Below are 26,357 nucleotides of genomic sequence, written 5' to 3'. Positions count from 1 at the left end.
GATGTTTTAATTTAAGCCTATTATTCGATGTGCTGAATGTTTTCGATCTGATTGGAGGACATAATATGCACAACTGTGTCCCTGATGGTCTAGTGGCTAGGATTCGGCGCTCTCACCGCCGCGGCCCGGGTTCGATTCCCGGTCAGGGAATTGGCTTTTAAAGTTCTGGCTTGATGTTTTTATTTACGCCAATTATTCGATGTGCTGAATGTTTTCGATCTGATTGGAGGACATAATATGCACAACTGTGTCCCTGATGGTCTAGTGGCTAGGATTCGGCGCTCTCACCGCCACGGCCCGGGTTCGATTCCCGGTCAGGGAATTGGCTTTTAAAGTTCTGACTTGATGTTTTAATTTAAGCCTATTATTCGATGTGCTGAATGTTTTCGATCTGATTGGAGGACATAATATGCACAACTGTGTCCCTGATGGTCTAGTGGCTAGGATTCGGCGCTCTCACCGCCGCGGCCCGGGTTCGATTCCCGGTCAGGGAATTGGCTTTTAAAGTTCTGACTTGATGTTTTAATTTAAGCCAATTATTCGATGGGCTGAATGTTTTCGATCTGATTGGAGGACATAATATACACAACTGTGTCCCTGATGGTCTAGTGGCTAGGATTCGGCGCTCTCACCGCCGCGGCCCGGGTTCGATTCCCGGTCAGGGAAATGGCATTTGAAGTTACCCTTAGTTGATGCTTGTGTTGTCCGTTGCAACATTTCAATGATGTGATGTGCATCAACTTGTCCCCCACTGTTAAGTAGTTATTGTTTGATGCTCTTAGTAGACAGGGAAACCTGGTTTAGCCTTTTCATTCAAGCAATATTTTCCATGTCCTGAATATTTTCGATCCGATATTACGACTTAATTAGCATGAATGTGTCCCTGGTGATCTAGTGGCTAGGATTCGGCGCTTTCACCGCCGCGGCCCGGGTTCGATTCCCGGTCAGGGAAATGTCATTTAAAGTTCTGGCTTGATGTTTTTATTTACGCCAATTATTCGATGTGCTGAATGTTTTCGATCTGATTGGAGGACATAATATGCACAACTGTGTCCCTGATGGTCTAGTGGCTAGGATTCGGCGCTCTCACCGCCGCGGCCCGGGTTCGATTCCCGGTCAGGGAAATGTCATTTAAAGTTCTGGCTTGATGTTTTTATTTACGCCAATTATTCGATGTGCTGAATGTTTTCGATCTGATTGGAGGACATAATGCGGCCCAGGTTCGATTCCCGGTCAGGGAAATGGCATTTGAAGTTACCCTTAGTTGATGCTTGTGTTGTCCGTTGCAACATTTCAATGATGTGATGTGCATCAACTTGTCCCCCACTGTTAAGTAGTTATTGTTTGATGCTCTTAGTAGACAGGGAAACCTGGTTTAGCCTTTTCATTCAAGCAATATTTTCCATGTCCTGAATATTTTCGATCCGATATTACGACTTAATTAGCATGAATGTGTCCCTGGTGATCTAGTGGCTAGGATTCGGCGCTTTCACCGCCGCGGCCCGGGTTCGATTCCCGGTCAGGGAAATGTCATTTAAAGTTCTGGCTTGATGTTTTTATTTACGCCAATTATTCGATGTGCTGAATGTTTTCGATCTGATTGGAGGACATAATATGCACAACTGTGTCCCTGATGGTCTAGTGGCTAGGATTCGGCGCTCTCACCGCCGCGGCCCGGGTTCGATTCCCGGTCAGGGAATTGGCTTTTAAAGTTCTGACTTGATGTTTTAATTTAAGCCTATTATTCGATGTGCTGAATGTTTTCGATCTGATTGGAGGACATAATATGCACAACTGTGTCCCTGATGGTCTAGTGGCTAGGATTCGGCGCTCTCACCGCCGCGGCCCGGGTTCGATTCCCGGTCAGGGAAATGGCATTTGAAGTTACCCTTAGTTTATGCTTGTGTTGTCAGTTGCAACATTTCAATGATGTGATGTGCATCAACTTGTCCCCCACTGTTAAGTAGTTATTGTTTGATGCTCTTAGTAGACAGGGAAACCTGGTTTAGCCTTTTCATTCAAGCAATATTTTCCATGTCCTGAATATTTTCGATCCGATATTACGACTTAATTAGCATGAATGTGTCCCTGGTGGTCTAGTGGCTAGGATTCGGCGCTTTCACTGCCGCGGCCCGGGTTCGATTCCCGGTCAGGGAAATGTCATTTAAAGTTCTGGCTTGATGTTTTTATTTACGCCAATTATTCGATGTGCTGAATGTTTTCGATCTGATTGGAGGACATAATATGCACAACTGTGTCCCTGATGGTCTAGTGGCTAGGATTCGGCGCTCTCACCGCCGCGGCCCGGGTTCGATTCCCGGTCAGGGAATTGGCTTTTAAAGTTCTGACTTGATGTTTTAATTTAAGCCAATTATTCGATGTGCTGAATGTTTTCGATCTGATTGGAGGACATAATATGCACAACTGTGTCCCTGATGGTCTAGTGGCTAGGATTCGGCGCTCTCACCGCCGCGGCCCGGGTTCGATTCCCGGTCAGGGAATTGGCTTTTAAAGTTCTGACTTGATGTTTTAATTTAAGCCAATTATTCGATGTGCTGAATGTTTTCGATCTGATTGGAGGACATAATATGCACAACTGTGTCCCTGATGGTCTAGTGGCTAGGATTCGGCGCTCTCACCGCCGCGGCCCGGGTTCGATTCCCGGTCAGGGAAATGGCATTTGAAGTTACCCTTAGTTTATGCTTGTGTTGTCAGTTGCAACATTTCAATGATGTGATGTGCATCAACTTGTCCCCCACTGTTAAGTAGTTATTGTTTGATGCTCTTAGTAAACAGGGAAACCTGGTTTAGCCTTTTCATTCAAGCAATATTTTCCATGTCCTGAATATTTTCGATCCGATATTACGACTTAATTAGCATGAATGTGTCCCTGGTGGTCTAGTGGCTAGGATTCGGCGCTTTCACCGCCGCGGCCCGGGTTTGATTCCCGGTCAGGGAAATGTCATTTAAAGTTCTGGCTTGATGTTTTTATTTACGCCAATTATTCGATGTGCTGAATGTTTTCGATCTGATTGGAGGACATAATATGCACAACTGTGTCCCTGATGGTCTAGTGGCTAGGATTCGGCGCTCTCACCGCCGCGGCCCGGGTTCGATTCCCGGTCAGGGAATTGGCTTTTAAAGTTCTGACTTGATGTTTTAATTTAAGCCTATTATTCGATGTGCTGAATGTTTTCGATCTGATTGGAGGACATAATATGCACAACTGTGTCCCTGATGGCCTAGTGGCTAGGATTCGGCGCTCTCACCGCCGCGGCCCGGGTTCGATTCCCGGTCAGGGAAATGGCATTTGAAGTTACCCTTAGTTTATGCTTGTGTTGTCAGTTGCAACATTTCAATGATGTGATGTGCATCAACTTGTCCCCCACTGTTAAGTAGTTATTGTTTGATGCTCTTAGTAGACAGGGAAACCTGGTTTAGCCTTTTCATTCAAGCAATATTTTCCATGTCCTGAATATTTTCGATCCGATATTACGACTTAATTAGCATGAATGTGTCCCTGGTGGTCTAGTGGCTAGGATTCGGCGCTTTCACCTCCGCGGCCCGGGTTCGATTCCCGGTCAGGGAAATGTCATTTAAAGTTCTGGCTTGATGTTTTTATTTACGCCAATTATTCGATGTGCTGAATGTTTTCGATCTGATTGGAGGACATAATATGCGCAACTGTGTCCCTGATGGTCTAGTGGCTAGGATTCGGCGCTCTCACCGCCGCGGCCCGGGTTCGATTCCCGGTCAGGGAATTGGCTTTTAAAGTTCTGACTTGATGTTTTAATTTAAGCCAATTATTCCATGTGCTGAATGTTTTCGATCTGATTGGAGGACATAATATGCACAACTGTGTCCCTGATGGTCTAGTGGCTAGGATTCGGCGCTCTCACCGCCGCGGCCCGGGTTCGATTCCCGGTCAGGGAAATGTCATTTAAAGTTCTGGCTTGATGTTTTTATTCACGCCAATTATTCGATGTGCTGAATGTTTTCGATCTGATTGGAGGACATAATATGGACAACTGTGTCCCTGATGGTCTAGTGGCTAGGATTCGGCGCTCTCACCGCCGCGGCCTGGGTTCGATTCCCGGTCAGGGAAATGGCATTTGAGGTTACCCTTAGTTTATGCTTGTGTTGTCAGTTGCAACATTTCAATGATGTCATGTGCATCAACTTGTCCCCCACTGTTAAGTAGTTATTGTTTGATGCTCTTAGTAGACAGGGAAACCTGGTTTAGCCTTTTCATTCAAGCAATATTTTCCATGTCCTGAATATTTTCGATCCGATATTACGACTTAATTAGCATGAATGTGTCCCTGGTGATCTAGTGGCTAGGATTCGGCGCTTTCACCGCCGCGGCCCGGGTTCGATTCCCGGTCAGGGAAATGTCATTTAAAGTTCTGGCTTGATGTTTTTATTTACGCCAATTATTCGATGTGCTGAATGTTTTCGATCTGATTGGAGGACATAATATGCACAACTGTGTCCCTGATGGTCTAGTGGCTAGGATTCGGCGCTCTCACCGCCGCGGCCCGGGTTCGATTCCCGGTCAGGGAATTGGCTTTTAAAGTTCTGACTTGATGTTTTAATTTAAGCCTATTATTCGATGTGCTGAATGTTTTCGATCTGATTGGAGGACATAATATGCACAACTGTGTCCCTGATGGTCTAGTGGCTAGGATTCGGCGCTCTCACCGCCGCGGCCCGGGTTCGATTCCCGGTCAGGGAAATGGCATTTGAAGTTACCCTTAGTTTATGCTTGTGTTGTCAGTTGCAACATTTCAATGATGTGATGTGCATCAACTTGTCCCCCACTGTTAAGTAGTTATTGTTTGATGCTCTTAGTAGACAGGGAAACCTGGTTTAGCCTTTTCATTCAAGCAATATTTTCCATGTCCTGAATATTTTCGATCCGATATTACGACTTAATTAGCATGAATGTGTCCCTGGTGGTCTAGTGGCTAGGATTCGGCGCTTTCACTGCCGCGGCCCGGGTTCGATTCCCGGTCAGGGAAATGTCATTTAAAGTTCTGGCTTGATGTTTTTATTTACGCCAATTATTCGATGTGCTGAATGTTTTCGATCTGATTGGAGGACATAATATGCACAACTGTGTCCCTGATGGTCTAGTGGCTAGGATTCGGCGCTCTCACCGCCGCGGCCCGGGTTCGATTCCCGGTCAGGGAATTGGCTTTTAAAGTTCTGACTTGATGTTTTAATTTAAGCCAATTATTCGATGTGCTGAATGTTTTCGATCTGATTGGAGGACATAATATGCACAACTGTGTCCCTGATGGTCTAGTGGCTAGGATTCGGCGCTCTCACCGCCGCGGCCCGGGTTCGATTCCCGGTCAGGGAATTGGCTTTTAAAGTTCTGACTTGATGTTTTAATTTAAGCCAATTATTCGATGTGCTGAATGTTTTCGATCTGATTGGAGGACATAATATGCACAACTGTGTCCCTGATGGTCTAGTGGCTAGGATTCGGCGCTCTCACCGCCGCGGCCCGGGTTCGATTCCCGGTCAGGGAAATGGCATTTGAAGTTACCCTTAGTTTATGCTTGTGTTGTCAGTTGCAACATTTCAATGATGTGATGTGCATCAACTTGTCCCCCACTGTTAAGTAGTTATTGTTTGATGCTCTTAGTAAACAGGGAAACCTGGTTTAGCCTTTTCATTCAAGCAATATTTTCCATGTCCTGAATATTTTCGATCCGATATTACGACTTAATTAGCATGAATGTGTCCCTGGTGGTCTAGTGGCTAGGATTCGGCGCTTTCACCGCCGCGGCCCGGGTTTGATTCCCGGTCAGGGAAATGTCATTTAAAGTTCTGGCTTGATGTTTTTATTTACGCCAATTATTCGATGTGCTGAATGTTTTCGATCTGATTGGAGGACATAATATGCACAACTGTGTCCCTGATGGTCTAGTGGCTAGGATTCGGCGCTCTCACCGCCGCGGCCCGGGTTCGATTCCCGGTCAGGGAATTGGCTTTTAAAGTTCTGACTTGATGTTTTAATTTAAGCCTATTATTCGATGTGCTGAATGTTTTCGATCTGATTGGAGGACATAATATGCACAACTGTGTCCCTGGTGGTCTAGTGGCTAGGATTCGGCGCTTTCACCGCCGCGGCCAGGGTTCGATTCCCGGTCAGGGAAATGTCATTTAAAGTTCTGGCTTGATGTTTTTATTTACGCCAATTATTCGATGTGCTGAATGTTTTCGATCTGATTGGAGGACATAATATGCACAACTGGGTCCCTGATGGTCTAGTGGCTAGGATTCGGCGCTCTCACCGCCGCGGCCTGGGTTCGATTCCCGGTCAGGGAAATGGCATTTGAAGTTACCCTTAGTTGATGCTTGTGTTCTCCGTTGCAACATTTAAATGATGTGATGTGCATCAACTTGTCCCCCACTGTTAAGTAGTTATTGTTTGATGCTCTTAGTAGACAGGGAAACCTGGTTTAGCCTTTTCATTCAAGCAATATTTTCCATGTCCTGAATATTTTCGATCCGATATTACGACTTAATTAGCATGAATGTGTCCCTGGTGGTCTAGTGGCTAGGATTCGGCGCTTTCACCGCCGCGGCCCGGGTTCGATTCCCGGTCAGGGAATTGGCTTTTAAAGTTCTGACTTGATGTTTTAATTTAAGCCAATTATTCGATCTGCTGAATGTTTTCGATCTGATTGGAGGACATAATATGCACAACTGTGTCCCTGATGGTCTAGTGGCTAGGATTCGGCGCTCTCACCGCCGCGGCCCGGGTTGCATTCCCGGTCAGGGAAATGGCATTTGAAGTTACCCTTAGTTTATGCTTGTGTTGTCCGTTGCAACATTTCAATGATGTGATGTGCATCAACTTGTCCCCCACTGTTAAGTAGTTATTGTTTGATGCTCTTAGTAGACAGGGAAACCTGGTTTAGCCTTTTCATTCAAGCAATATTTTCCATGTCCTGAATATGTTCGATCCGATATTACGACTTAATTAGCATGAATGTGTCCCTGGTGGTCTAGTGGCTAGGATTCGGCGCTTTCACCGCCGCGGCCCGGGTTCGATTCCCGGTCAGGGAATTGGCTTTTAAAGTTCTGACTTGATGTTTTAATTTAAGCCAATTATTCGATCTGCTGAATGTTTTCGATCTGATTGGAGGACATAATATGCACAACTGTGTCCCTGATGGTCTAGTGGCTAGGATTCGGCGCTCTCACCGCCGCGGCCCGGGTTCGATTCCCGGTCAGGGAACTGGCTTTTAAAGTTCTGACTTGATGTTTTAATTTAAGCCAATTATTCGATCTGCTGAATGTTTTCGATCTGATTGGAGGACATAATATGCACAACTGTGTCCCTGATGGTCTAGTGGCTAGGATTCGGCGCTCTCACCGCCGCGGCCCGGGTTGCATTCCCGGTCAGGGAAATGGCATTTGAAGTTACCCTTAGTTTATGCTTGTGTTGTCCGTTGCAACATTTCAATGATGTGATGTGCATCAACTTGTCCCCCACTGTTAAGTAGTTATTGTTTGATGCTCTTAGTAGACAGGGAAACCTGGTTTAGCCTTTTCATTCAAGCAATATTTTCCATGTCCTGAATATGTTCGATTCGATATTACGACTTAATTAGCATGAATGTGTCCCTGGTGGTCTAGTGGCTAGGATTCGGCGCTTTCACCGCCGCGGCCCGGGTTCGATTCCCGGTCAGGGAATTGGCTTTTAAAGTTCTGACTTGATGTTTTAATTTAAGCCAATTATTCGATCTGCTGAATGTTTTCGATCTGATTGGAGGACATAATATGCACAACTGTGTCCCTGATGGTCTAGTGGCTAGGATTCGGCGCTCTCACCGCCGCGGCCCGGGTTGCATTCCCGGTCAGGGAAATGGCATTTGAAGTTACCCTTAGTTTATGCTTGTGTTGTCCGTTGCAACATTTCAATGATGTGATGTGCATCAACTTGTCCCCCACTGTTAAGTAGTTATTGTTTGATGCTCTTAGTAGACAGGGAAACCTGGTTTAGCCTTTTCATTCAAGCAATATTTTCCATGTCCTGAATATTTTCGATCCGATATTACGACTTAATTAGCATGAATGTGTCCCTGGTGGTCTAGTGGCTAGGATTCGGCGCTTTCACCGCCGCGGCCCGGGTTCGATTCCCGGTCAGGGAAATGTCATTTAAAGTTCTGGCTTGATGTTTTTATTTACGCCAATTATTCGATGTGCTGAATGTTTTCGATCTGATTGGAGGACATAATATGCACAACTGTGTCCCTGATGGTCTAGTGGCTAGGATTAGGCGCTCTCACCGCCGCGGCCCGGGTTCGATTCCCGGTCAGGGAACTGGCTTTTAAAGTTCTGACTTGATGTTTTAATTTAAGCCAATTATTCGATCTGCTGAATGTTTTCGATCTGATTGGAGGACATAATATGCACAACTGTGTCCCTGATGGTCTAGTGGCTAGGATTCGGCGCTCTCACCGCCGCGGCCCGGGTTGCATTCCCGGTCAGGGAAATGGCATTTGAAGTTACCCTTAGTTTATGCTTGTGTTGTCCGTTGCAACATTTCAATGATGTGATGTGCATCAACTTGTCCCCCACTGTTAAGTAGTTATTGTTTGATGCTCTTAGTAGACAGGGAAACCTGGTTTAGCCTTTTCATTCAAGCAATATTTTCCATGTCCTGAATATGTTCGATCCGATATTACGACTTAATTAGCATGAATGTGTCCCTGGTGGTCTAGTGGCTAGGATTCGGCGCTTTCACCGCCGCGGCCCGGGTTCGATTCCCGGTCAGGGAATTGGCTTTTAAAGTTCTGACTTGATGTTTTAATTTAAGCCAATTATTCGATGTGCTGAATGTTTTCGATCTGATTGGAGGACATAATATGCACAACTGTGTCCCTGATGGTCTAGTGGCTAGGATTCGGCGCTTTCACCGCCGCGGCCCGGGTTAGATTCTCGGTCAGGGAAATGTCATTTAAAGTTCTGGCTTGATGTTTTTATTTACGCCAATTATTCGATGTGCTGAATGTTTTCATTTGAAGTTACCCTTAGTTGGTGAATGTGTTGTCCTTTGCCACATTTTAAGGAATGATCCAACACCTTTTTTCTTTCCGAAAAAAAACCCAACACTCCGCTGTCCTTTCCTTAATTTTTCCATGCAAAGGCCCGCGACCCACTACGAACGGGTCCGCGACCCACCCTCAACACCAGTTGAGAAACACTGGGCTAGACAATTTAAACATTACTCCTGCTAAAAAAAAAAAAGCTCATGCAAGTGTTGAATTCTTAACGCAGCAGCTTCATTATTGATGTTGTATTATTGCATTGTGATTATGCTACGTTTACCTTAGTAAAAGAAATTGCATAAAATGTCCACAAAGAAACAGAAAAGCTAAATGGAAAGACAATGGCGCCATCTAGTCCAAAAATCTGAATTGCGGAGTTGATCCGGTCTTCGTCAGCCAACCAGGAAAGAGGGCTTGCCGTGATCTGGACTGAGGCGGATGAGACCAGAAACCTTTGTTCTGTGTCTCCTCCTGCAGCGAGATTTAAAAACAAGAAGCCCGTCAATGCTTTCTGCCAAATTTTCGCTCGCTGTTTTTTTTGTGTGGGTTGGCGATCGGTCGTGTGCGTTTTAACCAACGCATAAATTGGCGGAAGTCGTTCGTTAGTTTTTTTGTAATATATTTTTTTTCCTCCGATCGCTACTACCCGAGGGCGACATCTGCTCGTTTTTTGCTTTTTGTCCGCTGCTAAATGGAAGGGGGAACTGAAAGTGGAAGCAGTCGAGGTGCGTGTGATGAAAAAAACAACTGCTCCCAGATCTCTCGTGTTATCGGTGGGTTTACTGTGACCTTAAATGAACCGCTAATGTAGCGTAACGTATTCCTGCAGGAAGCAACGTGAACCGCAATTAGCACCTCAAGTGCTCCCGTATTTCCGTCCCTCCTTAAAATCCACCTCGGTGATCCGCAGCCGTAGTTCGCTTTTAATGTTGACCCGACTGTCATAGCTATTATTTATATAATGTTTTGTCTCATGGCTTCCTTGGTTTTCCTGCTTGCAATCTTCTTCTCGTAGTTACAGCATTCGTCGCGATGTGACTTTGTTGTGAGTTGGACGGATTGTCAGCGCACCTGGGAGCAGTCCCTGTATCAGCAGCCATATATATGTTCATGTATCATCAGGTGCATGTATGCCTAGTGTGCTCCTGGCCGGCGTGTAGTGTGTGTGTGTGTGTGTCCGTTGTTGACACCGATTGCATGTAAATGCCGGTGAATTATGTCATGTAAACAAAGTCAACTTGACGCGGCTGTTTTGACATTTCTCAAGTGGGCTTTGGATCGTCTGAACAACACAGTTTGGCTTCGTGCACCGGCCTGACAGCCTGTGTTCCAGCAGGTCAATGTTTGAACAGCTACTGAATGAATGCTACAGCAGATGTTATTAGCAATACTGTTTTCATTTAGCCGCAGCATAGTAATCATATAAAAAACATATTGGAAATACATTGAATACTCCTTCTCAAGAAGGAGTTGGTGCTGTAGAGAAGATCCTCTATTACAGCATATGCCATTTTATTTTGTGATATTTTAAATATATTTCAAATAGACGGTGTCTGATAACATCACTTTGTTACACCAGTGCAAAAGTTATTCTTATTGTCAATTTTAAATGGAAAACCATCTAAGTGAAATGGCGTGGTTAAGAAATATTTTCACTCGCCCCACCGAATTGACATGTTTCCTCAGTTATTGAGAATATGTGCAGTCAATAATAACTGCGTGTGCAGGTGTAACCTGCTTGTTGGGTTACTTGCCTTCAGTTGTTTACTCCCACTCTGGTTTTCAATCGGGGTTTTAGGTGATTTTAAACTCTTGTTGATGATTGTTGATGCACATTTAACAGGCTGTATTAAAAAGTGACTGAAATAGTAATTTTTAAAAAAGTAGTATACAAGTTAATTTTTTTTCTGTTTTCTTCTGTTCCTCAACCTCAGGTAATGATCTTCCACTCCAGTATCTACGCCTCCTGGCCCCGCCCTTGCAGCTGTTATCAGCCGCAGTCTGGCAAGTAGTGCAGCAGGGACTTGTGGACCACTACGGGATGCTGGAGGAGTTTGTTACCATGGTGACGGAACTGGTCCCAGAGCTGATGAGCTACAGTCAGAGGGCTCAGCTCATCCTGGGACTCAGGGCCAGGGTCAGTCATACTGAGGAGACACCTGTACTGGTTTTAGATATTTATTTGAGGTTAAAGCCAAGACAGACAATCTTATTAAGTAGATGACGAGTGATGTCTCAATCTCATATACGTATTCATTTCATATGTTTCCCTCTAAATCAGGTGTGCAGAGTAGCAAGAGGTCAAACACGGCAAATTTAAACTGAAGAAATAATGCAAATGTGAAACAAAGTTTGTTTTTTATAAATCAGGACTGTCGTTTTTGTTTGTGTGCACATCCAGCTGGTTCTGGAGATGTGTCGAGGTGAGCACACGGTGGACATGCAGACCATTCAGCCACATCTGGACAGAATCAAAGCTCCCGTGAGCACAGCCACAGATCACCATGTAAGTAAACCGTCGCTGACAAAGACACAGCTGTTTTCTTCCTGGTGTGGAAACAACTGGTCTTACGGCTGTTGGGAACAATTGTCATTGGTGAATTTGTAATCGACTTTTAAAACTCAAACCAAATGCTGTTGTTTGTTTTCCGTAACCTTGATTTGAGCGTGTGTGTGTGTGTGTTTGTAACAGGTAACAATAAACCAGGTGGAGGAGTCAGAGGTCAACTTTGTGGAGCTGGTGCATTCATTACTGGAGGATCCCTCGGAAAGGAAATACTTTTTCCAAGTGAGGCTACGCTCACTTATTGCGTTGTCTCACTTTGATTTTTAATCTGATTTGCTTGCTAATCCCACACTTGTGCCCAATGTATCTTTCTCTTAATCTGTCGGTGTTCCTCATTTGCAGGAAATATTCCCCGTGTATTTTGGTCCAAAGTATGATGCTGCACTTGAGATGCTGGTGTGGGAGTTCATATCAAGACTGGAGGAGCTGCTGCCAGTTCCAGATTTCACACAGGTGCCGTATTTCTTTTGGCATCATTTATTACGTTACATGAATTGCAATATATCAATCATAATCTCGTCGCTTCTTGGTTGGTGTTAAGCCATCATCTTATTTTAGCTTTGCTTCAGTCTCTTCCAACCACTGAGGGAAGCAATCTGGATCTTTAGATGCTAAATACTCCACTATGTTCGCCAGCTAGTGTCCAACTTTGTCTACTGTTCAGCGTTGGACGAGTAATGTACATTTAGGTACATTTTCTGATTTGTGTAAAAGACAACAAAAAGACATTTTTCTCTTACTTTTGGCCCTGGTTTTCCTGACAAACCAACATTTCCCTGGAAATGAAATGTAAAGGGACCAACGTGAGTGCATGTGAACGGCTGTTTCATACTTCAGTGTAATATGACGGGAACAACCAAGAACACTCAGAATTTGGAAAATAACTAGAAGTTGTTTGTGATTTGTCAAGTAAAAATACACATAGGTCATGTCATAACACCCGTGGGAATCAACATGTTATTTGTTTGTTTGAACGTCACATTACATGACGGGATAGATTTGAAACTGATGTAAGTGACAGTAAGTGACCTTACTCTATTGCTTCTATTAAGGCATTATCCTGCCATGCTGCTCCTGACATTCATGTTTATGTAACTGGTCATATTTTTAGCTACTGTTAAATCCCTGTTTTTGTTACATACCCTCCGCGGTGTTGATGTGAGGCTACCTGGGGAGATTACCAGCCCCTGTGGGAGAGCTCCACTACTTCCCTCGGCCTTTTATTCCTCCAACAGAATACACCGAAGGCAAAACAGAGCAGCATTGATCCAAACTGCACCACTATTTTTTCTTAGGCAGACTGTGGCACATTGGTCTGGCGCAGGGGCTCATCCGTCTGCACCACTGACCCAGTGACAGATATGGAGGGTTAACTCGATACAGGTGCAACTCAGTGTCCCAATGGACTGCTTTGCTCCCTTTGTGTACCAAGTAGTGGGAGAGTAGCAATACAACATAGTCAGAGTGGTAGCTGTTACTTACTATAAAATAAGGAAATGCTCGTTAGGCCATAAGGCTAATTGGTTTTATTTGGGTCAGCTGAGCTGCATGCTGTTCCAATATGAAACTGCTAATGTTCCTCGCGTTAACTCCGGCTTATAGGAACACAAAAGAGCTGTATGGATGTAAAAAAACAACAACAAAAAAACCCTTCAATAATGATTCATTTTTTTATTTGAACTCGCCGTGAGTCATTCAGCAGTACATAAGAGAATGAGTGCAGGATTACTAAAGGTGGTAACTTGATCTTTCTTCTCAGTTGGCAGCATTGCTTGGAGACACTCCGTCATTCCTAGACCAATGTCTACAATCCTTTTTCCCGCCAGAGGACATGAAGGGTGTACTTGAACATCACAGAAACCTCGGCCATTTTGAAGAGAAAGGTACCGTATGCCACTAGTTGTGCACTGTAGTTGGAGAGTCAACACTTAAGCAGAAAGTGACACAATCGGGGACTAGAAGACCAATCGGGAACACGTCTGTTCGTTGTCTGTCCAATCCGCCTTGTACAAATGCTCAGGATTTAGCGTTTTCTATTGTTTCTAATTTGAGAGAAAACTACTAAAGCATTACTTGTAAAATGTGAAGATGCACCTGAAACAACCAGTAGAAATTATTTGTATTGTATTTTGAAAGAATTAAAAGTTTAAAGTAATGTAAGTAAGTAATGGTTAAATCCGTCTTTTCAATGAACCTCATATATATTTTCTTGATTGTAGATCCTAGATTATTACCAATGGATGACTGCATCCTCTCCTCCCTGTCTCTGCCTCCTGGGACCAAACCTGTCACCAACACCACCTCATATTCGCCTGCTCTCAGAGACTCAAACCCTCCGGAGCAAAAAGGACCTCTCGACGCTCTCTTCAACACGAGCAGCCTGCAGAGGACGCTCAGGAGGAGCTCGGAGACAGTGAGACAGAGACTGGAGGAGGCGAGAGACTCGGGCAGCTGGCAGCTGCAGGTTAGAGACGACAAAGACTCACTCACAGCACAACCATGCGACATGACCATAGACCTTACTACGCCCAACGCGACTGCGGACACGGCAGCAGCCAATGACAACAGCCAAAGCTTGAGAGGGGGGCGGGTTCTCAGGAAGAGGAAGCTGAACGGAAGCGTGGACATTCCCGCTAAACAGCCTGCAGATGCGACTGCTTTCTTGTAAGATATTGTTTTTGATCGGTCGTGGTCAGTAATCACTTCTGTTTTCATTTTCATCACTCGTCATTCCATTTCCCTTTGATGTTTTATTAGGATGGCAACGATGGCCTATTGGCCCACCACGTTTGATTAAAAGTGGAATATCAGTCAGGTTTTTTACATCCTGTGAAATATTTCAACATGTGTTCATCATGAGTTGGCAAAAAATGTTGTGCAAATGTTATTTGTTGCCAGACAATGACGTTCCAAGGCTGTAGTGAGTCCTTAACTTTTCATTTCAAATACCCACAAAACAAATTAAATTCCCATCAGCCTCAGCTTTTGTTTGTGTTTAAAGCCTAATTTCAGCATGCCAACAACATTTGTGATTTTGGAAGCATTATACCTACTAAACATCTGCATGTTAGCATTGCAACTGTGAGCATGTTGGGGTGCTGGTCTAAGCATGTAGCTTAGAGCATAACTGTGCCAAAGTAAGCGCGTTATGGCCCATGTGTGTTGCTTCATGTACTTTCTGTCATTTTAATCCTTTTGAAAAAAGGCTTTATGTGGAAACAGCATTAAATTCGTTTTATGCTCCAAAGAATCATCACAAAGAGAAATTCCCTGTGATCAGATTTGGAAAAAAAATACCGTAATCCAATCTGTCATTTAGATCCTTTTGTGTTTTTCTACGTTTCCAGGGATTCGTCAATGGATGATGAGAATTCAGGTGAATCTCCTCTTATCTCAATATGGGGAGAATATACAGGTTTGTGCTCTTTTTTTTTCGATGGATCTGTGGCAATATCATTCCAATCAATCTAAACTTAGGCCTTTGACTAAGTGCTCATTTCATTTTAGACTCTCAGGAAGGTTCTTTCCCAGTTGTGACGGACACGAAAGTCCCCTGGTCGGACGAGGAGACGCTCAATCTGCTCGACATCTGGGGGAAGGACTCGGTGCAGCGGGCTCTGAAGGGCTGCTTGAAAAACCGTCACATATTTACGCAGATTGCTCAGAAGATGGCGGAGCGAGGCTACCTGAGAACTGTGGAGCAGTGCCAGACCAGGATCAAACGACTGAAGAAATGCTTTCGCAAGAACAACAAGTGGGTGTTTACCAAACTGTCCTCCTTCTTCTTCTTCTCCGCTTGTCTTTTACGGCCAATCATTGCAAAATGTCACAGTTTTAGAGAAAAACAGTAGAGAAATCGCCGTTTTCCCTTTTCTAACACCAGAAGGAACTCCAAACTGGAGTATAAATTTTACGAGCAGCTGAAGCGGGTACTCGGCTCCTCGGCTGTTCCCGAGGTCACTTATGATGTCGAAGAGGTCGTCGATGAAGATGAGTCACAAGACGGCGATGAGGACTTGCAGTTTCTCGGCCGTTCGAGCCAACTGGGAATCGGTAAAATTTCACTTTTAATAGCGGCGTTCAGTTTAGAAAGACATTAGAAAAAACATTGAACACATGAACATTACTATAATTTTGCAAAAGAATGTGTTCATAATTGCTTATTTTACTCAACCAACATTTCACACCTTTTCATAAATCATAAAAATGCAACTAGAGAATGTTATAACCAAAAGGCATTTCTTCCAATAGGTTTTCTGTTTTACCCAATAGATGATTAATCAACCAACTGTTGCAGTGCCAGTTTTGTTTAGTTAATTTAGTTTCAGTTTAGTTACTTTGCCTATATGTCCATGAATAGAACATAACAATAGTCATAGTCATTAGGGCAACTGCAGGTAAAAGTAAATAAACAAGATAATAAATATTTATATATATATATATATATATATATATATATATTTGTGTGTATATCATTTTCTACGAGCTTCCCAAAGCACAGAAATCTAGCATAATATAGTGTTTTATCAAAAGGACAGTAATATGAATACAGTTTCACAGATTATATCGCCAAACCATGTGATTCATATTTTCATTTAAGGAACTAGAAGCGTTCCTTGGACAGACATTGAGACGTTGGCCCTCATCAACACGTGGGGGGAAGACCAGATGCAACAGGAGCTGAGGGGAATGCACAGGAACGGACACATATTCTCCATCATATCCAACAACATGGCCGCCCAGGGCTTCACCCGAACACCAGAGCAGTGCCAAACAAGGCTGAAGAGGCTGAAATCTAATTTCAGGCAATGCTACCAAAACATGTATGTATACTTATACTCAGGAATGAAAGGAAAAGTTTGCGATATTTTTTCATTCATAGTTTATATCTGCTCGCTTCTTATCTCTCGATGCAGCTTGAGGGGACGGGAGCAGGTTGAGTGCAAGTTTTACAATGAACTGGGAAGCCTTTTAGTGAAGGACTTTGCATCGGTGCCGCAGCTGGAGGAAATACCAGGAGAGCCTGAAGACAATGATTCACCGCCTTTTTCCCATCAGGACATCGGTAAGCTCTGATGTTCTCTACTGACAGCGAGGGATGAGGGGAGGAGGCTCCGGTAACAAACTGAGGAGCGTGTTAACTTCAACAGCAGAATAATATAACCTGTCATGATTTAATCATCATCACATTTTCAGCAAACGTGAAACTGTTGAGCAGTGTGGCTAAAACAAAACGGATATAATGTAATGTGATGTCGCCGGCAGTAGTAGTGAAGCCATGGCATGTTGTGACAGAAAGGGTTTTAATTTTCTCTTTGTCTCTCAACAGAATCTGCTGTGGGCGTTCAGGAGGAAAGGAAGAAAGTCCCCTGGTCGGACAAAGAGACCATCATCCTTCTAGAGATCTGGGGAGACCCTCAGGTACAGCAGTACGTGGAATAGAATACTGAATGATGTCATTAAGGATCCTGGTACTCCGGCTGAACTGCCTCCTCACACCACTTCATCAATTCTTTTAATCGTTGAATGGATGAAAAAAGTATTATCATCTAGGCAGCAATGCAGAGATCTAACCTTAAACTGAATCTTTGATCATGTTGGAAGCTTTTTGTCTGCTGTTTCAAATCAAAATGAAACTCTTTAGTATCTCTAGAAACTTAGATCTCCAGGAGCAGAAGGGCCAACATAGAATTGGCTTTGAGTTTGGAGGTCACAAAGAAAATAACAATAATAATAATACGTTTCCATACATATTTGCATAGGTGCATGCTATCCTAATCGGTCTGTTAAAAGTTTCTTTTAATATATATATATTTCTTGTACATCCCTCCATGTTGCTATGAATGTGCCCGCCAATTAGGTCCAGCAGAGCATGAGGCGCACTCCACACAACGGTCACATTTTCACCGAAATATCGGAGAAACTCGCCGCCGACGGCTTCTCCCGCAGCTCAGGGCAGTGCCACACCCGGATCAAACGCCTGAAAGCCAACTATCGGCATTGTCAGGAGACCCTGAAGTAAATGCAGCGACCGAATACTCGTTTTGAACGCTGTCGAAAAAGACGGCTGCGCGGTAACACGTCATTCTGCGCTGCCCGCAGCTCGTCGGGGACCGTCGACTTCAAATTCTACGACCTGCTGGAACAAATCCTGGACAAGCAGCCGTCCACCTCCTCCACTCTGGTGACGGACTCCATTGAAATATCAGAGGACTCCAACGGCGGATCGGTGACTGAGACAGGTGAAAAAGAAGAGAAGCGCCACGTTCTTTGTCGCACACTGTTTTCACAACAGTGTCGTGGACAAATGTTTCAAATTGCTGTGCATGTACAGATTAAGTGCTAAACTAGTGTAGCATCCTCCTGCGTTAACATGAACACAGACGTCGTATGGAGTAGTTTGATATAAAATGCCATGATCATCATTCAAATACTACAGGCAAAACAACACGTATGGGCTGAAACCCAATACAGTGAGTTGTTAAACTGTGCAGCCGTACTAAGAGTAAAGTGTTTCTGCTGTAAGATGGAGAAATCGGCACGTCGGCGGAGAAACCGGCCAGCAGCTCCTGGTCCGACGAGGAGACCCTGGCGCTCATCGAGATCTGGGGCGACGAAGACGTGCAGACGGCGCTGAGGGGCTTCGTCCACAACGGGCACATTTACGCCGACATTTCGCAGAGAATGAGCGACCTCGGCTACGCCAAGTCCTCGGAGCAGTGCCGCTGGAAAGTCAAGTCGCTGAGGAACAACTTCCGACAGAGCTACGACAAGAAGAAGTGAGATCGACCTTTTCAGCTCATCCCTTGACCTTTGTGCACGTGTAATCCAGCGTGACCCTTTATTGCTTGTGTTTACCGTCTAGATGCGGCAGGAAAGTGGACTACAGGTTCTACCACCAGCTGGAGCAAATACTCGGCCAGGAGGCAGTTTCCATCGACGAGTACGATGAAAGAGACGAACAAGCAGACCAGGATCCAGGTAACGGACGTCTTCATTCGTTCGCCACAGCAGCAGCAGCGCGGGCAGCCATTTGTAACGTCGCCCCCCCCCCCCCCCCCCCCCCCTTTGAGCAGGTACGGATGTGAACGCGGCATGGACGGAGCAGGAGACGGCGGCTCTGGTCGAAGTGTGGGCCGCGGACGACGTGCAGCGCGGCCTGAAAACCTGCGTCCGCAACGGGCACATATTCATCGACATATCGGAGAAGATGGCCTCCATGGGCTACCTGAGGACGGCGGAGCAGTGCCACTCCCGGATCAAAAGGTTGAAGAAGAGCTACCGGCGCTACTGCAACAGCTGGAGGTGAATCAAGTGGCCCGGCTGAGATCGAGACCGCCGTCTCCACGCAGGCCGACTGTTTCACAGCTCGCAATTGTTTTGTTTTTTTCAGAAGTGGAGCCCGGCCCGCCGTGTTTCGATACTTCCACCTCCTGGCCCCGGTGCTTGGGGACGAGTCCGTGTGCCCCGAGGTGGACGGTGCTGCTGCGGACGCCACCTTGCTACCCCTCATGGACAAGGATGCAGACATGTGTAGGTTCCCACTGTGATCCATCAGCTTTTGTCGCCCCGCCCATTTCGGCAAATTGTGCCCAGCGTTGTTGTGCAGATGATGTGTACCTTTTCAAAGAATTAATCCCAATGATGCTTTGGGTGGTTTTTCGGCCTAGACGAGCAGCCGTCATCCAGCCACCTCCTGGCTGACCAGAGCAGGAAGATGCCCTGGTCCGACCAGGAGACACGCACCTTGCTGGACATCTGGGGCGAGGACAACGTCCAGGTCACCCTGAAGGGCTGCCTGAAGAACCGGCACGTGTTTCAGTACATCTCTGAGAAGATGAGTGACGCGGGATTCATAAGGACCTCGGAGCAGTGCTACACACGCATCAAGCGCCTTAAACACGGCTTCCTGCACGAAAAGTCAGTGGGGTCAAAACTATGGATCGTTTTCTCTTTTGTTATTGGTTTTGTTTTTAATAGTCAGCATCAAGAGGCAGTTGTTGGTTAAAGGTCAAACATGTTCTACAAATCATGTTTGCTCTTTAACAGCCACAATTAAAGAAATACAGCAAAGTTAACCTTGTAAATAACCTTTTTAAATCTGTCGAAATATAGTGAACAGATTCTTTATCGTCTTTTTCCAAGTAATATGTGTCACCACAGTCTATACCGAGCCAAACATACATTTATTATACACTACAACACAACAGAGGTCAAGGTTAAAGAACTAGGGAGTAGTAGCATTAAACAAAATTGACCCTTTTATAGTAAAATGACAACAAAATGCTTTTCCTTTGTATGAGTAGTTTCCATGGATTTAAAAAAAAAACTTTTGACGTGAAACTTTCATTGTTAAGTTTGCTATTTTTATGTGTGTATTTGTATCTGGAAAAACCTTGTTTTGATTTGTTTGGGATTAGCGTTGCCAGCTAATCACACGCTAACGGCCAGTTTATTCTCTTTAAATCCAAGAGAGGACCATAAATTCTTCAATGAGATGAGTGATATCTTCGGGAGGGAGCTGAAAGTGGAGGAGTTGATCCAGGACACGACGGATGAGCCGGATGACTGCACCCAAAAGAAAGGTGAAACATAACATTGCATATAAGTAAACGCAATTGCCGCGTATATTTTCTTGCTATTGTAGTTTTCCTATAAACCGTACGGGTTCTTGTGTTGTTGTTTTTTATTTTATTTTGCGACCTCCACTCCGCCGGTGACCTCAGGTACCCAGTGGACGTCGGACAATTCGAAGCAGGCCTGGAGCGACCGGGAGACGCAGGTCCTGCTGGACGTCTGGGGGAGCGAAGAGATCCAGGAGACCCTGAAAGGGTGCACGAAGAACAAGCACATCTTCATCCAGATCTCCGAGGTCATGGCGAGCCAGGGCTACCTGCGCACCCCGGAGCAGTGTCAGACCAGAATAAAGAGGCTCAGGGCCAATTTCCGACACTTCCTAGAAGGCAAGAAGTAAGTAACGTGGGTTCGTGTGCTGAGGGATGTGGTTGGATCATCGCCGCTGGTTCCCCTCATGAACCATCTCTGTTTTCAGGGGAGAGAAGCAGGAATGCAAGTACTTTGAGCAGTTGGTGCAGATATTTGGCAACAAGTACGTAGTAAACTCGGACCCCCTGGCCGACGACGCCGCCGAGGGCGACGGTAAGGAGCCGCGTCGCCTCACAGTTGTGCACCTTTTGTCAAGTGTTGTGCAACGGCTTTATCTTATTAGGACGATGCTTAAAAATTAGATTCGTCAATTTGCCCCGGGTCTGATTCCCCGTGTAAACTTGTACTCGTCAGATCTGGAAACCTGAAACTGCCCGTCCTCGTGGAGTCAAATCACGCTGCAGAGCAACCAAGGGACATCTGGAAGATCTGGACGTCTTGAAGGGAAAAACAAGGACACTCAAACTGAAACTGTTAAAATAAAAACAAGCTATGAGTTTGCAGTTGTTTACAAATAAAATTTGCCTCTGTACTTTTTCATATTTTCACACACACAGGCTCTAGTGTGTGTGTGTGTGTGTGTTTGTGTGTCTGTGTGTCTGTCCTCCAGAGTGTCTTTGTATTATTTACAACAGAGCCATGAAACTAAAACCAGGAAGCTCAGGGCTCGAGGGAAAACCAATTGTTTCTGATCTTGATGTATAGAGGGAGTCACTGAAAATACTGTTTTTACTACTATTTATTTATTTTTTACTTGAACTAAAAGTGAGAATCAAAGCACACGCACAAAGAAGGAGATATACGCAAGGCCTCTTGTTCTGTTACCACAGCGTACATTTGCTTTTAGGTCGTGATTTAGGGTTCACATGTTTAACCATCTGTCTTTGCACTTGTTTTAAAATGTGTGATATCTGAGTGGTGTAAGTTGAATTCATGAAACCTATTCTTATTTTTTACACTGTATGAGTTGATCTTGCCCTGAATAATATTTATGTAAATGATTGTTTAAGTATGTGTTCCAAAGTTTTACAATTTACTTAAAATATGTTAAACCTCTTATTAAAGAACATTTTTTTCCACAAACATGTCAAGGTTTTGTCTCACACATTAAAGAAAGTTCAAATGTTATTGAGAATTCATTTCCGTGATTGGTTGTGTGTTGAGACTGTTACTAGTCAGTTAAACCATAATAGAATATTTTACCTTCACTGATGGAAAGTAAAAAAACAGTGGAGCGTTTAAATGACAATTCCTTGTAAATGGTAGTATGATTTCAATGTGCCTAGCAAATGATCGGAATTGTATAATAACGCCTCTTACCAAAAATATTACCATGAACCAAACTTAAAGAACAAGGATGCCAGGAGGATTTGCATATTTCTGTCATGTTTTTGACATTTAAGAGCCACTGGAAAATAAGGCAGTATAATAGTTTGACACTCAAAACATAGTCCTAAGGTCCTAAAGTACGTAAGATAAAAAATAACAGGTTTAAAAAAAGAATACAGAAATCTTTCAGTTGTCCTCTAACTTAAGCAGAAACGCTTGACTTCATGTAGAACATACCTTACAATGTCAAGCTGATTTTTAACTGCAAGAGCATATGTGCAACGGTGGCTGTATGTGTTTGAGACAAAAATGAAAAAATATCTTGGTGGGGTTTGCACTGCAGCTCTCAAATGTTGCCCATAGGGGGCGCTACGGGATAATAAGTCACTCTACAGTGACTTGACTTTCACTAAAACAGTGGCAGAGTGAACAGCACGTAATTTACACTGTATTTCCAACAGTGTGTCAATAACCCAACAGGAGAGCAGAATACCAAAAATAAATTCCCTACATGTAAGACACACCTTCAGTAAAGAAAGAGACAAACACACACAGCTCTCAAAAAGCCAGCACAGTAATTACGTGTCTAAATCTGACAGAGCGTCCAACCGCCAATGTCTGGCTGCCAGTGTGTGTGTGTGTGTGTGTAACCGTGTATGTGCTTGTGTGTGCAGCATTGGTGAAGACAGAGACAGGATGGCTGGAATCTTTGGAGGCACTCATACACACACACACACACACACACACACATACCACCCACCTGACCCTCACACCCTCTTTTCTACGCTTAGATGTATTATATAAATATAAAATGTGGTATAATAGATAGAAATGCTAACATCAAATCTAACTGATTATTGTGAAATATGTTACACACACAAGGAATAAAACTTTTTTAAAGCATAACAATACACAATAAATAAATAGGATAATAAATATGAGACATCAGTTAAAACCATAAACTATGGTAAACAAACAAACAAATAATAGTCTGTTAAGATACGTGTATATTATGAAAGACCAATTTCAATCAAAAAAGATGTGTGTAACAGTAGTAAATTGGGCTGTAACTGTCGGGAGGTCCATTCTTATTAATGAAAAAAACGTGTAATACAATTAATTAAGTCCGTGTAACTCCACTTTTTGGTTGGTATGTTTATCCCCAAACATATACTGTATGTTTTATCTTGGAAAATGTGCTATTGTGTTTAGTTAAAATTCACCACAGTGCTCAGAATGTTTAAAGAGACTAAAACCCTGCAGCGGCTCTGCCAGCTAACATTCAGTTGAGTTGGCTCTCCCCAGTGATACTAATAGGTCACAATGTGTCACGGCTGCAAGCTATATTGAAACAAGTCTGCTCTACTTTAGGTATTTCCGTTTTACTTCCCAACTTCTCAGAAAGAAATTGTGTATTTTTAGACTCAACAGCACATACTCACTTACTTTTATCTGAAGCTTCTCAATACTTCCTTCACCACTGCTTGCAGTTAATTGGTATTCAACATGAAATCTGCACTTTCTGGGCCTCCAGCCTGAGATATTTCCAAGTTTCCTCCTCTCCTTTCTCTCTGCTTATTCAATCAGGCTTCTCCTTAAGAATTAAGGGAACAAACTGTCTTTATAAGATGTTGTTTGTGCTCGTCAATGCAGTCTGTGGCCCTTGGTGCCTTGTGTATGGGGACTGTCCTCCTGGGACAATTTACCTGCCAAAGAGCACGAGAGGGTGGTAATGCCACATGTGTCGGGTCATCACCGGTTATGGTTCCCCCCTCTTTTATTCGTGCTCTTATCTGTGACTCAGTATACCAGTTAACTATGACGCCCGCAACAGAGGGGGGCATGGCAGGGGTTGTGCAACATGCAACTGAGTCATTCCTCCCCCGAGGGCAGACATATTCACCCTTTTTCATTACTGCAACAGGCAGGTTCACGTTCTCTCTCTCTCGTTTTGTGTGTCCATCCTGCTTCGTTCTTCAAAGAAATGCAGGTTCCTTCTGTGCCTTCCACCAGAGACACACATGTGCGAGAGGCAGAACACAAGGCAGAAATGAAGCAGGGTTTTTATCGTTTAGCAGTGGTTGAGAAGTCAATGAGCACACATCACAAAGAAGAAAGATAGTATGAGTTCATGTCTGTGTAGGCGTGTGTGTGTGTGTGTGTGTGTGTGTGTGTGTGTGTGTGTGTAGGGAGCCTCCCTCCTTCGGGTTTGTGTATGGGCTTGTTACAGCGACATTCCTCCGCTCAGCTGCTTCTGCACATTCCAGAAAGGGAGAGAGACAGAAAGAGAAAAGAGAGTGAGTAAAAGGGTAGAGAACATTAGGGAGAGAAGACGAGGGGGAGATAAAAGGGTGGGGGCTGAAACAAAGGGGGGGGTTGGAGACGAAGGTAAAGAGAGAAGGGGTAATTATGGCAAAGAGGATAGACAGCTGTGAGTGGCAAGGGAAGAACGCGGGAATTTTGATGTAATATGTAATTAATGCCAGTTGTGAACCATTTTCTCCACAGAGAGGTCAAAGGTCAGGGTCAGTTACAGTACAGAGAAAACAGACGCCGCGCTGAGCAAAGGAAGTGACAGAGAGAAGGGGCTGGGTCTCAGGAGGTCACAGGGTCTCTTCTTAAAATATTACCCCCCCCAAATAACCATAACACATACTTGCTGTGTGTTCATCTCTTCAGTCTGCTTGACCTCACCACAAACACAGGCGCGCATTATGGTTCAGCCATAGTAGTGCCCTCCTTGACGGACATTGCACGAACACAAATGTAACATAAGGACCGAACTCGTCCCACTTTAATCTGTCAGTTCGAGAGTTTATTGGCTTTAAAATAACAAAAGAAAATGTCCTAACTGAAGTGATCAAATGAAAACCGTATGTCCTGGTAACTGCTAAAACAGTCCCATCTGCACATGAATAGTATTACTGCATAAAGAGTTCAAGCAAATGATCAAAGGGTATAAATACAAATTAAGAAAAATTAGACATTGATATAGTGAAGTAAGAAAGACCAAACATTTCCTAGTTTCAGCTTCCGGTGTTTGTTTGTGTGACACTCAACTGAAAATATTTTTGAATTTTGGACTGTTGGTTGGACACTAGATATAAATATGCCCCTCCAGGCCCGCCGACAGACTGCGTGTTGTGTGTCCTCTCCTTCTTGTTAATGTTCACGCTGTTGACTCAAAGTTCACTTTATTTCCATCCTGGACAGACGGCCAGAAAATAGAAAAAAACAATTGTTGGCTGCGTTGAAAGCTCTGTTATCAGACGGGGCCATCATCTGTGTCTGGAAAAATGAAAACAGATCAAAACCACAGAAAGAAAACATAAGATATTTACAGAGAATAACAAGCAAGTACGTTTAAAGACAAGAGAAACAAAAAGTGGTTTGTGTGTGAAAGCTTGTTGGCTCTGTGACAGCGTCCCCTTCTCCTTCTCCCTCTTCCTCAGACTGAATAGACGCGTTTGTTGTCACTGGTAGAACTAAAGGAAAACAATGTCACTCGATTCTCCGTCTGCAGTGTGTTTATTGGAAGAAAGTTAATCAGGCATAAGTGTCTATTGAGTTTCTGTCTGCCGGAGGTGCTATCCAGAATACCAATTCATCATTGGCTCAATTCTCTTCTTTTCATCTCTGTCTTTCTCACCAATTTGTCAGTTCCATCAAAATTAAATGACCTGGATGCTCAAAATTAGCATACCTTAATATTGTTGCAGAACACCAATCCTTTTAGTATAAACCAGTTAAGAAATCTGAAAGAAATTGGGTCTATTTCAGGATGTATCTTAATCCAGATTATAAATATTTATTAATTTGTGGGCTATTAACTTTTTTTGTGCTTCACATATCTATTTTTCTATCTATCTCTGAAGCAACCAAGCAGTATTTTTATAATATAATTCTTGGTCGGAGAATTAACACACAATTTGTCCATATACATTTGTTTAAAAAAAACACATTTTTTATTATTTCTTACAAATTTTACATTTGAGAAGAAATAATTGAAAGGTTGGAAATGATCCTTGGTCTATTTGGCAGTTCATCCCATATTAAAACACATACACACACAAATCACATAACATTGGCATTACAAATTCCAAGACTTTTAATGAAAAAAATGATCACTGTATATGTATTCATATAATTACACAATAAATCAGTATACATTACAATATAACACTCACAACATATGTTTCTTATTATTTGGGGTTTTCTATGTCATTTGTTCACTTTTTAATAAAAATGTTGTTAAGCACCGACGTCGCCGACGAAGCGCGTCAAAACGACATACACGTATCTTATCCAATCAGATTAGTTTTTTTGACAAGAATACACCTACATTAGCCAATGGAATTGTAACGTTTGTTGCCATGTGTCCAATCACAGGCAGCTATAAACTGGAAGGGGAGGACCTTGTTCGCCCCCGGCTTTGCCCACTCCGG

General features: G+C 43.8%; 1 protein-coding gene and 34 non-coding genes across 36 annotated transcripts; all 35 read left to right on the top strand.

The window, feature by feature from the left end:
• Positions 1–78: 78 nt before the first annotated feature.
• Positions 79–150, top strand: trnae-cuc (transfer RNA glutamic acid (anticodon CUC)). The gene has a single exon. It is a non-coding gene; the product is annotated as a tRNA-Glu (tRNA).
• Positions 151–422: 272 nt separating this feature from the next.
• Positions 423–494, top strand: trnae-cuc (transfer RNA glutamic acid (anticodon CUC)). Its single transcript has one exon. It is a non-coding gene; the product is annotated as a tRNA-Glu (tRNA).
• A 100-nt stretch (positions 495–594) lies between these two features.
• On the top strand, positions 595–666 carry trnae-cuc (transfer RNA glutamic acid (anticodon CUC)). Its single transcript has one exon. It is a non-coding gene; the product is annotated as a tRNA-Glu (tRNA).
• Positions 667–880: 214 nt separating this feature from the next.
• Positions 881–952, top strand: trnae-uuc (transfer RNA glutamic acid (anticodon UUC)). Its single transcript has one exon. It is a non-coding gene; the product is annotated as a tRNA-Glu (tRNA).
• A 100-nt stretch (positions 953–1,052) lies between these two features.
• Positions 1,053–1,124, top strand: trnae-cuc (transfer RNA glutamic acid (anticodon CUC)). Its single transcript has one exon. It is a non-coding gene; the product is annotated as a tRNA-Glu (tRNA).
• Positions 1,125–1,455: 331 nt separating this feature from the next.
• Positions 1,456–1,527, top strand: trnae-uuc (transfer RNA glutamic acid (anticodon UUC)). Its single transcript has one exon. It is a non-coding gene; the product is annotated as a tRNA-Glu (tRNA).
• Positions 1,528–1,627: 100 nt separating this feature from the next.
• Positions 1,628–1,699, top strand: trnae-cuc (transfer RNA glutamic acid (anticodon CUC)). Its single transcript has one exon. It is a non-coding gene; the product is annotated as a tRNA-Glu (tRNA).
• A 100-nt stretch (positions 1,700–1,799) lies between these two features.
• trnae-cuc (transfer RNA glutamic acid (anticodon CUC)) lies at positions 1,800–1,871 on the top strand. The gene has a single exon. It is a non-coding gene; the product is annotated as a tRNA-Glu (tRNA).
• Positions 1,872–2,085: 214 nt separating this feature from the next.
• On the top strand, positions 2,086–2,157 carry trnae-uuc (transfer RNA glutamic acid (anticodon UUC)). Its single transcript has one exon. It is a non-coding gene; the product is annotated as a tRNA-Glu (tRNA).
• A 100-nt stretch (positions 2,158–2,257) lies between these two features.
• On the top strand, positions 2,258–2,329 carry trnae-cuc (transfer RNA glutamic acid (anticodon CUC)). Its single transcript has one exon. It is a non-coding gene; the product is annotated as a tRNA-Glu (tRNA).
• Positions 2,330–2,429: 100 nt separating this feature from the next.
• On the top strand, positions 2,430–2,501 carry trnae-cuc (transfer RNA glutamic acid (anticodon CUC)). The gene has a single exon. It is a non-coding gene; the product is annotated as a tRNA-Glu (tRNA).
• A 100-nt stretch (positions 2,502–2,601) lies between these two features.
• trnae-cuc (transfer RNA glutamic acid (anticodon CUC)) lies at positions 2,602–2,673 on the top strand. The gene has a single exon. It is a non-coding gene; the product is annotated as a tRNA-Glu (tRNA).
• Positions 2,674–2,887: 214 nt separating this feature from the next.
• Positions 2,888–2,959, top strand: trnae-uuc (transfer RNA glutamic acid (anticodon UUC)). Its single transcript has one exon. It is a non-coding gene; the product is annotated as a tRNA-Glu (tRNA).
• Positions 2,960–3,059: 100 nt separating this feature from the next.
• On the top strand, positions 3,060–3,131 carry trnae-cuc (transfer RNA glutamic acid (anticodon CUC)). The gene has a single exon. It is a non-coding gene; the product is annotated as a tRNA-Glu (tRNA).
• A 386-nt stretch (positions 3,132–3,517) lies between these two features.
• Positions 3,518–3,589, top strand: trnae-uuc (transfer RNA glutamic acid (anticodon UUC)). The gene has a single exon. It is a non-coding gene; the product is annotated as a tRNA-Glu (tRNA).
• Positions 3,590–3,689: 100 nt separating this feature from the next.
• trnae-cuc (transfer RNA glutamic acid (anticodon CUC)) lies at positions 3,690–3,761 on the top strand. Its single transcript has one exon. It is a non-coding gene; the product is annotated as a tRNA-Glu (tRNA).
• A 100-nt stretch (positions 3,762–3,861) lies between these two features.
• Positions 3,862–3,933, top strand: trnae-cuc (transfer RNA glutamic acid (anticodon CUC)). Its single transcript has one exon. It is a non-coding gene; the product is annotated as a tRNA-Glu (tRNA).
• A 386-nt stretch (positions 3,934–4,319) lies between these two features.
• trnae-uuc (transfer RNA glutamic acid (anticodon UUC)) lies at positions 4,320–4,391 on the top strand. Its single transcript has one exon. It is a non-coding gene; the product is annotated as a tRNA-Glu (tRNA).
• Positions 4,392–4,491: 100 nt separating this feature from the next.
• Positions 4,492–4,563, top strand: trnae-cuc (transfer RNA glutamic acid (anticodon CUC)). Its single transcript has one exon. It is a non-coding gene; the product is annotated as a tRNA-Glu (tRNA).
• Positions 4,564–4,663: 100 nt separating this feature from the next.
• trnae-cuc (transfer RNA glutamic acid (anticodon CUC)) lies at positions 4,664–4,735 on the top strand. Its single transcript has one exon. It is a non-coding gene; the product is annotated as a tRNA-Glu (tRNA).
• Positions 4,736–4,949: 214 nt separating this feature from the next.
• trnae-uuc (transfer RNA glutamic acid (anticodon UUC)) lies at positions 4,950–5,021 on the top strand. Its single transcript has one exon. It is a non-coding gene; the product is annotated as a tRNA-Glu (tRNA).
• A 100-nt stretch (positions 5,022–5,121) lies between these two features.
• trnae-cuc (transfer RNA glutamic acid (anticodon CUC)) lies at positions 5,122–5,193 on the top strand. Its single transcript has one exon. It is a non-coding gene; the product is annotated as a tRNA-Glu (tRNA).
• Positions 5,194–5,293: 100 nt separating this feature from the next.
• Positions 5,294–5,365, top strand: trnae-cuc (transfer RNA glutamic acid (anticodon CUC)). The gene has a single exon. It is a non-coding gene; the product is annotated as a tRNA-Glu (tRNA).
• Positions 5,366–5,465: 100 nt separating this feature from the next.
• trnae-cuc (transfer RNA glutamic acid (anticodon CUC)) lies at positions 5,466–5,537 on the top strand. The gene has a single exon. It is a non-coding gene; the product is annotated as a tRNA-Glu (tRNA).
• Positions 5,538–5,751: 214 nt separating this feature from the next.
• trnae-uuc (transfer RNA glutamic acid (anticodon UUC)) lies at positions 5,752–5,823 on the top strand. The gene has a single exon. It is a non-coding gene; the product is annotated as a tRNA-Glu (tRNA).
• Positions 5,824–5,923: 100 nt separating this feature from the next.
• On the top strand, positions 5,924–5,995 carry trnae-cuc (transfer RNA glutamic acid (anticodon CUC)). Its single transcript has one exon. It is a non-coding gene; the product is annotated as a tRNA-Glu (tRNA).
• Positions 5,996–6,095: 100 nt separating this feature from the next.
• Positions 6,096–6,167, top strand: trnae-uuc (transfer RNA glutamic acid (anticodon UUC)). The gene has a single exon. It is a non-coding gene; the product is annotated as a tRNA-Glu (tRNA).
• A 386-nt stretch (positions 6,168–6,553) lies between these two features.
• trnae-uuc (transfer RNA glutamic acid (anticodon UUC)) lies at positions 6,554–6,625 on the top strand. The gene has a single exon. It is a non-coding gene; the product is annotated as a tRNA-Glu (tRNA).
• Positions 6,626–7,011: 386 nt separating this feature from the next.
• trnae-uuc (transfer RNA glutamic acid (anticodon UUC)) lies at positions 7,012–7,083 on the top strand. Its single transcript has one exon. It is a non-coding gene; the product is annotated as a tRNA-Glu (tRNA).
• A 100-nt stretch (positions 7,084–7,183) lies between these two features.
• On the top strand, positions 7,184–7,255 carry trnae-cuc (transfer RNA glutamic acid (anticodon CUC)). Its single transcript has one exon. It is a non-coding gene; the product is annotated as a tRNA-Glu (tRNA).
• A 386-nt stretch (positions 7,256–7,641) lies between these two features.
• Positions 7,642–7,713, top strand: trnae-uuc (transfer RNA glutamic acid (anticodon UUC)). The gene has a single exon. It is a non-coding gene; the product is annotated as a tRNA-Glu (tRNA).
• A 386-nt stretch (positions 7,714–8,099) lies between these two features.
• Positions 8,100–8,171, top strand: trnae-uuc (transfer RNA glutamic acid (anticodon UUC)). Its single transcript has one exon. It is a non-coding gene; the product is annotated as a tRNA-Glu (tRNA).
• Positions 8,172–8,729: 558 nt separating this feature from the next.
• Positions 8,730–8,801, top strand: trnae-uuc (transfer RNA glutamic acid (anticodon UUC)). Its single transcript has one exon. It is a non-coding gene; the product is annotated as a tRNA-Glu (tRNA).
• Positions 8,802–8,901: 100 nt separating this feature from the next.
• trnae-uuc (transfer RNA glutamic acid (anticodon UUC)) lies at positions 8,902–8,973 on the top strand. The gene has a single exon. It is a non-coding gene; the product is annotated as a tRNA-Glu (tRNA).
• Positions 8,974–9,470: 497 nt separating this feature from the next.
• On the top strand, positions 9,471–21,711 carry zgc:113263 (uncharacterized protein LOC503753 homolog). 2 transcript variants are annotated; one of them, XM_037461894.2, is made up of 24 exons: positions 9,471–9,796; positions 11,006–11,208; positions 11,473–11,577; positions 11,764–11,859; positions 11,980–12,090; positions 13,397–13,520; positions 13,857–14,301; positions 14,985–15,052; positions 15,145–15,391; positions 15,521–15,690; positions 16,238–16,460; positions 16,554–16,702; positions 16,967–17,058; positions 17,498–17,655; positions 17,740–17,879; positions 18,164–18,416; positions 18,503–18,618; positions 18,714–18,942; positions 19,031–19,170; positions 19,308–19,557; positions 20,110–20,222; positions 20,364–20,607; positions 20,690–20,796; positions 20,938–21,711. In XM_037461894.2, the coding sequence occupies exons 1-24, from the start codon at positions 9,763–9,765 to the stop codon at positions 20,949–20,951; spliced, it is 3,831 nt and encodes a 1,276-aa protein (XP_037317791.2). In that variant the 5' UTR covers positions 9,471–9,762; the 3' UTR covers positions 20,952–21,711. The 2 variants fall into 2 exon arrangements, with proteins under 2 accessions (XP_037317791.2, XP_037317790.2); XM_037461893.2 differs by having other exon boundaries at positions 9,471–9,844.
• The last annotated feature ends 4,646 nt before the right edge of the window (positions 21,712–26,357 follow it).

This window comes from Pungitius pungitius, chromosome 2 (genome assembly GCF_949316345.1).
Source record: "Pungitius pungitius chromosome 2, fPunPun2.1, whole genome shotgun sequence".
In the NCBI taxonomy this organism is placed as follows: Eukaryota; Metazoa; Chordata; class Actinopteri; order Perciformes; family Gasterosteidae; genus Pungitius; species Pungitius pungitius.
Note: the sequence above shows the minus strand (reverse complement) of the source record. Positions and strands in the feature narration are given on the sequence as shown.

Bases quoted from the DNA above. Each gene is read 5' to 3' on its own strand.
- zgc:113263 (XM_037461893.2), top strand. From the start codon at position 9,763: ATGGAAGGGGGAACTGAAAGTGGAAGCAGTCGAGGTGCGTGTGATGAA. The intron at 9,845-11,005 runs GTGGGTTTACTG...CCTCAACCTCAG, and splicing joins CCAGATCTCTCGTGTTATCG to GTAATGATCTTCCACTCCAG. The intron at 14,302-14,984 runs GTAAGATATTGT...CTACGTTTCCAG, and splicing joins GCAGATGCGACTGCTTTCTT to GGATTCGTCAATGGATGATG.